The 13,193-nt window shown below is 33.0% G+C and overlaps 1 protein-coding gene across 1 annotated transcript in view; it reads right to left on the bottom strand.

The window, feature by feature from the left end:
• The window catches only part of LOC119833522 (nose resistant to fluoxetine protein 6-like), an 18,067-nt gene extending 4,966 nt beyond the window's left edge, over positions 1-13,101 (bottom strand). The window contains exons 1-8 of the mRNA XM_038357571.1: positions 11,565-13,101; positions 10,385-10,623; positions 9,927-10,147; positions 8,823-8,959; positions 6,600-6,781; positions 4,302-4,444; positions 2,696-2,864; positions 2,153-2,346 (exon numbers count right to left, since the gene is read on the bottom strand). Of these exons, the coding sequence (XP_038213499.1) occupies positions 2,153-2,346; positions 2,696-2,864; positions 4,302-4,444; positions 6,600-6,781; positions 8,823-8,959; positions 9,927-10,147; positions 10,385-10,623; positions 11,565-12,873 (2,594 nt within the window). The 5' untranslated portion in view covers positions 12,874-13,101. The remainder of the gene's footprint in view (positions 1-2,152; positions 2,347-2,695; positions 2,865-4,301; positions 4,445-6,599; positions 6,782-8,822; positions 8,960-9,926; positions 10,148-10,384; positions 10,624-11,564) is intronic.
• Positions 13,102-13,193: the final 92 nt, after the last annotated feature.

Consider the following 13,193-nt stretch of genomic DNA (forward strand, 5'->3'; position numbering starts at 1 on the left):
CGCATTGTACTTAAATGACCCGCGGAAGGCAGAAGTCTTATGTTGTGGAATGGATAGTTCATGGGTTCCACTTCTAACATCACCCCTATTGACATCCTTACGCCATGATAATTTACTGTAAAGATACCCAGGCTGCTTGGTATGTACAGTATCAAACAAAAGGCAAGCCAAAAACAATTCTTGCCGACCTTTCATCTTCAAGAAGTTAATGCTATTTAGGAAAGGGGTGACATGAGACCTAGGTGGAATGGTCACGCAAAATCTGGCACAGGAATTTTGGACTCTCTGAATAAGGCGCTGTACTTTACTGACTACATGAACTAAAAACATGTTTGATGTTTCATTATTGTATATGATGTACTACATTGCATACAAACATTTGATATCCTTAGGGCATTTAGAAATTAAAAACTTTTTAACGGATTTTAAACGCGATTTATTCATTATATTATTAACCCGATGTTTCGAACACTTTACAGCGAGCGTGGTCATGGGGAGACTCCCTCGTCTCCCAGAGAAGTCTTTAAAATCCGTTAAAAAGTTTTTAATTTCTTAATGTATTCTAAATGTATAATACTCGCGTAAAATCAAACACAAGAAAATACTATCCTTAGGGCATATGCTAATTTGATATGTATGAAAATAACGCTACAAATTTGATACGATGGAAAAAATATCAAAAAAATACCCCTAAACATAAGATATGTTAACGGATAAAAATCATATTAAAATACAGTCGATCATTCCGATAAGTCATTTTAGTAATTGTAGTTCTATTAAATAAATCATTAACACGATTGCGCCAAAAGAAACGTTACGTAATTCTAGTCTTTGTATGTATGCAAATGCATTTTGGCATGCTGTTTTGTAAAAAGGGTGTGGGCTTAATCCACATAATTAACTTAAATTCAATGTTAAATTTAGTTACAATATACAATCAAAGTCTCAATAACATAATTTATTAGTAGGAATGCCACACAATTAGACGTGTCTCATATCTTTTTCCTAGTACGGCCCTGGATAACAATAATTCCAAACCGTAAAATAGTTTTGGGTATATTTTGGAAAATTTAGATATAAACTCTGATTAAAAGTATTTATTATTTCTGCTAATCTTTTCCTGGATAAATTAAATTTAAATAAATCTATTTTTGTTGGCCCTTTATCAAACATTATTTATTGATTTAGTTGATTACTTAAATGATTGAAGAAACAAACATAGAATCGATTCAAGTCGGAAATAAACAACGGAATTAAGTACAAGATTGCAAAAACGTGCAACTCGTGGTGACAAACTAAAGAAGGTCAATATGGAGTGTCATTTACCGCGTAGAATAAGCATAAGTTTGAGGACAAAAGGTGTTAATGAATTATATTTTATTATAAACGTATTTAATTCGATTTGTTTGTATATATGTATGAAATTTCCAGTGTCTAGTCACGTTGATCTAATGAGAGGTTTGAAAAATCAACAATTTTAATCAATTATATTTAATATTATACATGATTTTTTTTATATTTATGAACTATAAGAGCAAAATGTAGTTGTAATAGAACAAAGAAGTAAAAACAAATAACCTTGAATACAAATAAATCTATATATATAAAATTCTCGTGTCACAGTTTTCGTTGCCATACTCCTCCGAAACGGCTTGACCGATTTAGATGAAATTTTTTGTGCTTATCCGGTATCTATGAGAATCGGCCAACACCTATTTTTCATACCCCTAAATAATAAGAGTAAGGCAGAACAACGTTTGCCGGGTGCAGCTAGTAACTTATATATTGAACTAAGTTAGCTATCAAAATTAATTAATCGACCTGACGCTTCGAATATTTTATGCCAATAATTTTTAAATTAACAAATTAAGGAAAATAGAGGTAGGTTTAAAAAGTCTCAACAAGTTTCATCTCAGTATGACCGCGACCGTGCATCCGAAACGTCGTCAGTTGAATTAACAAATCTCAATCTAAACTTATAACATCAATATTGAATGTTAGAACCCTCTTTTGTTATTTGAATAATAGTACACTTTATTTAGCACCAATGAAAATACAAATTCACAATACATCAGAATGACTGTATTTAATTTTCATAATCTAAGGAGCGTTTTATTGCAAAAATAAATTATCACTAACATTTCTCACTTACCTAACTCCATGATAAGCGATCATAGTGAGCCGATGGTCCTTGAACATGGTGTATCTCGAGTAAGCTGCATACAAATGTATGCAAGGCATGGCCAGTCTCGCGCCCGTCACTTCTGCCTGTATCGCCCACACTAGAACACTGCCGAGGAACGACAGCTGCATGTCCAGCGCTAGCTGGTGTGTTTGTGGGGCACACTGGGGTAATATTTATGGGCAATATTAATATTAAGATGAATTAGAATAAACATCTCTCATTATTTGCACCCCCAAAATTCTATAGGGAAATTCGATAATAATTAATTATCTACAGTAGCATTAAGCAGTCTGGAACTACAAACTTGTTCACGATTCACATTATTGACATTATTATATTGCCTGGACATTATAATATCACTGGAGTAATCGAAAAGCGACATATTGACTTAGGTTTCTATATCCCCTAGCTGTGGAAGAAGGCATCCACAGTGCTCCACCAGCTTCCTATATCTACTCCTATCATGGAATTCCCTTTAGTAGTGACATTGCTAGATAACAACAAACTCACCATATTTTCGAGACCGAAGTAATTCTGCAGATAAAACATATTCCACCACCAGCCGTCTTGGCATATTTGCGCATTCTTCGTTACGAGGCTTCCCCATCGCGGTCCCATCGAAATGTGGTCCCAAATGTATGCATAGAACCAGAGTATAGCCAATAGAGCTGGGGTCAACCTGGTACAATAATTGATTTCGTTATTTCAAAAGCGCTGAATGCGATTTAGAAACGTTTCAATTGGTCAAATGCAAGGTGGACTTGAAAGGACGGACACAAAAGGTTCCTTACATATAAACTAAGGAGACACTAAAAAAAAAAATTAGTATGATGGGTGAAAACGTTTGCATGGCAACCTTTCTTTAAGCTTCATTATTTTTTGCGGCAGTAAAAATACATTATCTATATCACAATCTGACAAACGTACTGGAGAGTCTTAGTGACAGGGTTTTACCTTTTGACCACGGAAAGACAAAAAATAAAAAAAATATATGATGAGATGGGATTTGAACTTGTGTCTCCCAATATTTTAATAATTTTTAATTTCAATAATTTTTTTTAATTTTTTAATTTTTTTTTTTTTCATAGAACAGGAGGCAATGGAGCAGACGTGAGACTCATCACCTTATTGTTACTGAGCGTCGACCATATGCACCTACAGATTACAACGCCCATATTTGATGTCCAATCATTATAAATTACAACTTATAGGTACAAACATTTAGTTAACACTTTTATGTAAATACAATTTAAACTATTTACATTTTTCCTATTTATTTATAATTGAAAATCGTATTCCAAAAAAACTTCAGTGCTAATCGCGAAAACAATTGGTCCGATTTGGAAGGCTTTTAGTATCAGATAGTCTATTTACGGAGATCGATTATAGGCGTATATGTAACGTCATTTACGATGTAGGTGAAACCGCGGGGCGGGGCCAGTATATCATAGACTTAAAAATAGTTATGTTCAATATTACTTTAATCAATTGGCAACCTACATATATGTACAAGATCAACGAAAAAATATATGAAAATAATAATACTATTAAAAAAAACCTCATCTCATTTTCATATTAAATACATTAGGCATAAAACACAATTCTCTGTATCACGTTGAAAACATGGATTTGATTAAAAATACTCTTTTACCAACAATTTACACGTGTGTAATAATAAATAGCTTTTGTTTGCAGTTTATTCTCGCCATAATAGGTATATAAAATAAATTATTATTTAACTGTATGAAGCTGTGTTGTTAATTAACATGCGCTTACCAATTTTTACAAATTCCAAATCAATTGAATCAATATAATAGTCAATAAACAGTGTCTATCGGCTTTCATGCCTAAACCATTAAAACGATTTTGATGAAATCATAAACAGAAATAGTGAAAATATTTAAAAAGTATAAAAGTATGCTACTACTATCACTACTTCTACTTTTTAGGGGCTAACTAAGCTACTACGGCTACTTCTTGTTGGGAAAATAAATCCTCAATTCAAATAAGGTATGGAACTATGTACGTACGACTCGTGTGATAACGCGATCAAAGCCAGGAGGAGAAAGCCAGTATTTTAATCGAAAACCGCTCTATTATACAAATATAAACTTACCTCAGGTACCTCGAGGCCAATTTATTAAAAGCGCTAGTCTTAGTGGATGTTCGGTACGCGGTGAGAGTCCCGCTCAGTAGGAGAAAACAGTCCGTGAACACCCAGCCCACTCGGTACCACGACCATAGTGGGGATGACACCATCTATGTGTATGAAAGAAGTGTAACTTGTAACACATTAGAGGATACAGAAAATTAAATATTCTGAATACTCCTATATACTTGTATACTAATATTATAAAGCTGAAGAGCATGTTTGAACGCGCTAATCTCAGGAACTAATGACCGATTTCAAAAATTCTCTCACTGTTGGATATAGTTGTGACGTCTGAGTATTATAGGCTATATTTTCTCTCCAATATGTAGTTTATAACATTATTAAAAAGAATACACGTTAACAGAAAATATAATTTTCACTATTGTTCGGACGTTATAATATTAACATGAACTTTGTTTCTAATTAAAAGTCAAATGTAATATTCATTGGAATTTCATATTGCAGGTCAATTTGAAATTCCAATGAATCTTTATCTCTAGAAAAGGCTAAACTATGTCCGTAAATGGACGAGCTACCGAGAATAAGCATTATTGTAATAATATTTTGTAGTATATAAAACTAGAATATATTTTTAAACAAAATAACGCATAGCTGAGGAAATTTCCTATTACAACCAATTTTCATTATCACAGTTATCAAACAAATTATGTAGCTACTTCGAACTTGGCGAATTATTACAATTGTTAAGAGATACTCAATAATCTCAATATTGAATATGAAGCGCCTACTCTCAAGTTAGAGCTCGTCTTTGATCTTCCCTTTTGCCAATTAAATTCTGGTAGGCGCACGTATATTTGCTTTGTTAAAAGACCATTTACATTGCTTAGTCTACATTCGCCTACGTAAATGTTGAAGTCGAGACTAAATAAAGAAAATGTAATTAAATTACAGGGATGTGTATTTTTAATAATAAGAACAAATTGTGTATGACCTTTTTAACAAATTTTATTTAATTCAAGAATGAAAAAGAGGAACGCCGTGTATTCAAGTCATAGCACTGTTCTTTATTATTTTGCAATGAGAAAGAGAGAAGAAATACTGTTCTCTCCTCTTTCCAATCTGGGACAAAGTTATGCTGTAAGCATGTATATATGCAATGAATCCAAAGGATACAAGTTATGCTCCAACAATGTTGTATTTTAAAACGGGCAAATCGGGCAACTACCTGAATTTCGTATTGCTATTCTGTAGTGTGTACAACGTATATTACAAACTTAAAAACAACCAGTTTCAAAAGGAAAATTCTATGAAAACCTAGGCTTATAAATTTGCTATAAGGTACTTAAGTAGGTTTTATAATGGTACCTAAAATGACATGTCTATTTACGTGTGCCTTGTTTTTGTTGTTTAGTTAAAAAAAACTCCCCAGTTCTCAACATTTCCCATAAACAAACGTCCCCAATAAACAAGTTCCGATTGTCTCCCACGTCACAACCATCTAGATATGCCAAATCACTCAAGTGACTTACTTGGAGAGCAGCCAAGTATAATGAACATATGTCCAGAATTCATCCGTCACTCTGCGCGATTGGGAACGTTACTGCTTCAGTTGATTGGGAAAACTTTCATTGTTAATGTTCTAGGACTAACTGTTTACAGGAGGAAAAAAATAACATGCATATTGATTCGAAGTCCGATGTTATTGCTATGTTTTGCAACACAGGCGTGATAATTACATACAATACATACTGTTAATAAAAAGGCCTATTTTTTGACTTATTATAAATACCTCAACAAACTAAGCTACTATATATAATACTACGTGTTCGCCCCAGTTCCGCCCGTAGTACATAAATATCCTATGTCGCTCAGTGATGTTGAAGCCTCCTAATGGTGAAAAGATTTTTGAAATCGATCCAGTGGGTTTTGCGTGAAAACGTTACAAACATACAAAAGTACAAAGTATCCTTTTTATAATATTAGTGTTGATTATACGCGTGGACTGCTCTCAACTAACAAATTAAAATGTTTTTGTAACCCTCTGAAAAATACTAACAAAATTTAAAAAAGCGAATAAAAACTTGGCCATGTTTATATACATTACTCATAAAACCATATATACAAATTTCTCGTGTCACAATGTTAATAGCAATACCTCCGAAACGGCTGGACCGATTCTCATGAAATTTTGTTTGCATATCTGAGAATCGGCCAACATCCATTTTAATACCCCTAAATGAAAAGAATAAGGCCAAAGAGCGTTTACTGGGTCAACAACTAGTTACCATATAAAACACTCACCTCAGCAATTTTAACTCGGTTAGTGTACGGCATATGCGCAACGGGTAGGAACTTATGGGCTGCTATAAGAGCGATAGTAGCGGCGGCCCTCACTCCGTGAATACATGGAATCTCGTCGGACCCCGCCGGGGCCACCAGCTTCTTCATAGTGCGCGTTAGGGAGAACGCGTTTATGAATCCATCTGGGTAAAGAAATCTTTTACGTTTTTTTTTGTGTATTTCCACCAGGCCTTTATTGCGGGTTCATCCGGATATAATAGGGACGTATAGAACAAGTGCTTAAATCTTTAAAATTACGCAACAGATTTTGATGGGGCTTTTTTTTTAATAGAAAGCGTGATTCAAGTGGAAGGTTATTTATATAATAAAATAGAAAAGAGGGAAGAATTTTTACTCTGAATTTAAAGCGTGCGAAGCCGCGGGCACAATCTCTAGTATCTGATATAGGTTATGTTCCTCAGCAATGATTTTGTTAGTTTTTCGTGCTTTGAAAATATTAAACACAAGCTGTTTATTCCGGTTTACCCAGGGATAATATTTAAAATATAGCCTCTGATAATCTAAAATTTTTTGAAGTTTTGTTGTCAACAATCTGTTCATATAAATTAGTATAGAAAATTATTATAGATATCCTTTTTATATCAGCTTACGTCTCATAGTATTATTATGGTATTCTACTTTTAAAAGTTTCATTAATTAATTCACCGCTAAAAGTTTTGTTTTACTCTAGCGACATGGCTTCATTTAATATCTGTGTCAATCGGGGTGGAATCGAAACAAATATTATGAAAATATGTAAAGAATGTTTTATTAATATCCATAATTGTTACCTTCGAGTTATTTCATATGGATTAATAATGGTGAATGAAGAAAAGTGAAATATATGAAATGGATCATAGTTAATTAGTAAAATATTCACTTGAGTAACAAGTGAATATACAACGATGACCTGATGTCAATTATACTTTAAAGGGGCATTTATTAATACACTATCCATATTCACTTGGGAGCGCACGAGTAATTAAATCGACCCACTACAGTCAAATGCATTAAGGCTATTGAAAATTATATGAAAAATTAAATTTTAATCAATAAAACACATTACTGCTACGGCTGCACTTTACCGAGCAATAAATATAGCGGTAATGACATTTTGTACGGGATAATTACGATGATAATGTTAATCATTGCAGTAAATGTTACATATGAGAGCGAATAAGTTACGTAATATTTCATTGATTAAAAATGTTCTCCGTTTTATTGTTAGGATGCTTCCTCGATTTAAATTTGTTATTTTTTAATATGCAGCCGTCAACCCTTGATTACAAAAATTAAAAGAGTTTTATTCAGGAAAAAATTATCAGAGAAAATTAAACACCCAGACCAGATATTCTTTGTGGTGTACATTAAAATTTAAATTACTTTTTTACATAATAAATGCCATATTTTCTTCATGCTATTCAAATATAGAATAGATTTTTCTTTTTAGAGACGAGCGATTCCCAGACAGATTATTTATACAAAAACAAAATCGTGTCTAAGAACCTTTAGAAATTCTGTAATTTCTAAATCCTGAAACGTTATTACATAAGTATTTCCAATTAGCTTCTTACAACATATAAGTATTAATTTTCGAAAAATCAATGAAATCTCCATTCGTTACGATCACATATTGTAAAATTCACCCAAAGACAATACAAAATGACCTGAGGTTTCGACACAGCTCCTGTATGCGTAATTCATGCTAATTATCGGCGCATCCACATTCGTCTATTTGAATCACAATCGATGTGAACGTGCAAGTGGGTTAAGGTCGCTTTATAGATCTATTTAAATCTTAATTCTTTATCAACAGTGCTGCTTGAATTATTTTTAAATAGGATCATTTTATTGTCTCAAATTTACGATTGTAATCTTAAATGTTTGTAACTTTACATGTTAATCTGGTTAGTTTTATATTAAGTCATATAAATTGTGACAATTTCCCCATCTTCCTACATTCTCATAAACGGTTTTTTTGGTATTTAATTTGTATTAATATTCTGCTTATTCTGTAATGATACTAAATCAGTTTATTTTTTTATTATTTATCAAGATTTTTTTTGTTTTTACTTTGTATTATTATTATTATCTAAAGAAAATGATGTACTGTACATGATACTTAAATGAATAGTTAAATAAGTATTGATGCTACTTCATATCTATCAATTACAAAGTCTTCACCTGATTTCTTAGCCGTTACGACATCTTGTGGTTTTTCATCATCTTCACCTCTGCCCTCGTCCTGTCCATTTCTATCACCTAATAGATCTTGGATTGTCGCATACGTTACAATCAGAAGAATTACACCGTAAAAAGATCTGAAAATGAAATAGTAATTTTCTTTGAATAATACAGTAGTATGTAAAATGTTACATAAATAAAATTAGTTTAAAAAAACTAAAAACATGGTTTGTCGATTGAAGCAGCAAGTCTATCTCAGTTGTTCTTTGTTGACCCTAATGAGGATAATAAGATTAACTTATGAAATTATTGTATTGTATAAATTTATTCCTTTAAAAATCGAGTCCAAAGGCTACATCTCTATATGTCGCCGACGTCTGTAGACGTATATGTAAAAAATCTATTATTTTACAGTATTTGAAGCAACAATTTTTATTCACAAAATATAGTTCTTCCATAATATACCGTCTTCCGTATTTATTTGTATGTATCGAGTCAATAAATGGCATATAAAGCCAAACTATTCATTATATCTGTGCAAAATCATAGAAGTTCGATAAGTCATTGTAGCATGATTTTATTCTCAGACATCCATGTAAGACATGCAAAATAAAATTGCATTCTTTATATATTTACCAAGTTCAATTGTAGTATAATTATTTACAAGTAAAGACGTTTAAAAAAAGATTAATGTATCGCAGAAGTTTATTGAAAGGAGAATCTTCAAGCTTAATAACATCCTTATACCATAAAATTTTATATCAGTACCCGATTTAAAAATATTTTTATGGAGTCAATCGTTTGGCAAATGTTCAAATTTATCGTTGGTGTTTATTTGAGATATGCCCGTCGGTTAAAGATACTGAATATTTTAAGGATAAATGTTTGTATATACCCGCGACATTTATTTAAATACTTTCATATTTACGCGTTAATGTATCATCGATTTTAAATCTTTTTAATCAAAACAAACTTTTACTAATTTATTCTTCGATAGGCTAATCGAGATATACCATATATAGCATATTACCTATATACCTAAATTATATTTACATATGTATATAAAGGTACACTAGATCGAGCAAAAAACAGAAACGTACTTACAGTGTCAAAAGCGTTGGTACTTCTATCCATTCATCCCACCAATCCCCCTTCTTATCTACATGACAGTCATTTTCATCCACTTGTACACGTATTGAAATTCCCAATTTATGATAGTGCTTAATAGCGTCTTTGATGATGATTTCTGCATCATCAGCGTTACACGGTGATGGAACACATAAGCCCCAGCTCAACGTTGAGAACCTTGGTACAAAGTGACCTGGCTGAACAATAAATTTAACAGCATTATCACTATGCTTTTCGTTGCGACTTATATGAGGTTCATTGGAAAGAAAAGTTACATTTTATTCATTATAAAAAAAACCGTCGACGTATAAACTAAGCTTGCATCCAATAATTGTATGGAAATAATTTAACCGTTTATACTGAAAGTGACTCATTGATGTCTCCAATTAATTAACTTGCTATCCCTTTAACTACCTATAGAAACATAAACTCACATCATCGACCCTGCTCTTAATAAGATTTCTGCCTTGCAAAAGGTCCACTGGGACCTCTAAAGTTGGATGCTCAGCCTTAACATCCATTACTGCCAAGCAATATTTTCCCTGAACTTTGACGATGCTCCCAGTTTCCAACTGCACTCGAGCCCGGCTTTCCAAACACTGGTCAAAGTCGCCAAGCTGGATTCCATTACCTTGGAGCATCGCCGAGGGAATTTTCGCTGTTGCATCGAGCACTGTAAAAAATTCAACACATGCCCCTTGAGGAACTATTGTAGGCGAACAACACGCAAGTGCTTGTCACTTGTCATAGTTTTATGGTCATTATCAGTTGTCATTCAGTGTGTCGTAATTTGCGAAATTGTAGTCACTTATAATGACTTTATTTATTTCTAGCGGTCCGTTCTACTTCACCCGTGGTACATTTTTTCTCTCTCTATGATCCTTTCTTGTGCCTTAACAGAAAAGAAAAAAATGCAACATACAAAACATATTTGGCGCTTCATTTTTATGTTTATGTAGATTACAATTTTATTAAAACCATTATAGCTAAAATACTCGTTGATTATCTTAGTGATGTGTAGCGCAAATGCAAATAATTTTATCTATTTTATCTAAACGAACGTAATAATTGAAAATAATTGTAAAGCACAAACTCAAATTTTCATCACTTATAGTGATGATTAAATCTTTTTTTTATGATAACTGAAAAGGCATTTAGGATTAAGACTTTTAATTAATAAGTAAATCCTTGTAATTTTTTTGAAATAAACCACAATATTGCGTCTATTTTTCGTATTCACAGAGATTAATTCGTTGGATAACGAAACGACTTCTTTCTTGATTAACATTGGTTTCTTTTAGAATTATTTATTTTTTACTCGCGCGTAGCTGAAATCTCTGAAACAGTGCCAGAGTTAAACTGTATGAAATCATGATTTAAATGGGTGTTCGTTAGAGTCACTAAAACTCCAGAATGACTGGGCCGATTTTGACAAATTCATTATCGCCCAGGGTAGGTTTAAAAGGAAAGATGAGTCAAAAACTGACGAACTTCGCCGGGTCTTTTTACAAGTTCTCATTCCTATTTTGTGCCAAGAAAGAGTTATTTATCTAGGTTTACATGTCAATTTCGTTATATAAACAAATTCATAGCGTATATTGGCATGATACTTACTATTTAAAGCCCAAAGTTTTGTCCCACGTAACTGCCTCAGCAATATTTGTCCATGTCGCCGACACTCCGGATTATGTACGCGTGAAAAATTCGGTGCAAACGTTGGAAAAAATGCATAAAAATCCTCGAATTCGCTTTGAAGTAAAATTTTTCTCTGCAATGCATCAGTAAACGGCTTTATTTGACTATCCTTCTTTTCTTTTTTTTCCTTTGCAACATCTTCTTTAAGGATTTGTCTCGAGTCGCCTTTAGATTCTTTTTTAAGAACTTTTTCGACTTTAGCATCGTCAACTGTTTTAGATTGTGGAAGAGGTTCTTTGGAAATTATGTGACTTTGAAGTTTCCCACCTTCTATATGTGATTTTACTTTTATTTTTTCTAGACCATCTTCTGATTTTACATTTGACTCTTCCTTAACTGACTCGGTTTTCGATGATTTCTCTTTACTTATTATAATTGTCTTTGGTTCTTTTAGTACTTCCCTAGAAACTCCTTTTTTCGCATCTTCTTTTTCTTCTTTGATACCTTTGTTCTTAACAACCTTCAAGTTTTCTAAAATTTTCTCATCTACTTTTACTTTTGGCTGTTTTAGTTCTACTGGTTGTTTATCAACAGGCTTCTTGATTGGAGAAGTTTTAGGTTCTGGTATAGGTTTAGTAATTTTTGTTTCCTGTATTTTTTCTTTTTTATCAGCTACATCGATATCGTCTTGAAGTTCATCATCACTTTCGTCCATGACGCTTACATCGTCATCACTATCGTCTTTGTCGTTGTCATCGTTGTTATCGTCTTTATCAATAGAATGTTTCTCACTTTTGAGATTTTTACTATGCTTGGAACCTAAATTCAAATTATCACTCTGCACTGTTTTTTTCTTAACATTTTTAGTACTAAATTTATCGGATTTCCTATCATATTCATCGTCTTCATCATCATTATCTTCGTCATCGTCGTCAATTCGTGTTTTGATTTTTGTACTCAACTTACTTTTACCATCACTAAGTATGTTTTTCTTTAAAGTACTAAAATCATCGTCGTCCTCGTCACTTTCTTTACCATCAATTAATTTACTATCCAAATCTGTTTTAAATTTCTCTTTCACTAGTTTTTTTAAATCTTCAAACATACGCTTACTACTGAGTTTACTTTGTTTTTGACCAAGGTTAACATCATTCACATCACATGTATCGCATTGTTTTTTGGAATCGGGCTTACTTTCATAGGCGAGTCGCACCCGGAACGCACTAACTGACACTAGTGTAAGAATTCCGATTGAAATAAGAGCGAACGTCCATCTGTGGCTCACCATGGCCGGAGCGTGAGACGCTCACGGCGCCATCATACGTAAAACTGAAATATATTACGCGTTCGCACCGCGACGTCTATTTTCATCTCCAATAATTTTCAACGTACAAGCGCGGATGCTTCATTGATAATACCGAAAAGTACTTCTTGGATAAAGATTTAACTGCTTTTTGAAAGTTATTTTGTTTTAAATGTTACGATTCCCGGCTGAAGTTAATTCGAGTGTACTGGTACGAGGGCACGGTTATGGCATGCGTCCAAGATTAGTGTAAAAATAGTGTTGCAAAGGCGATTGTCCGGTGCGCAAGGCGAATTAATGGATTG

This window comes from Zerene cesonia, chromosome 17 (assembly GCF_012273895.1).
Source record: "Zerene cesonia ecotype Mississippi chromosome 17, Zerene_cesonia_1.1, whole genome shotgun sequence".
Classification (NCBI taxonomy): Eukaryota; Metazoa; Arthropoda; class Insecta; order Lepidoptera; family Pieridae; genus Zerene; species Zerene cesonia.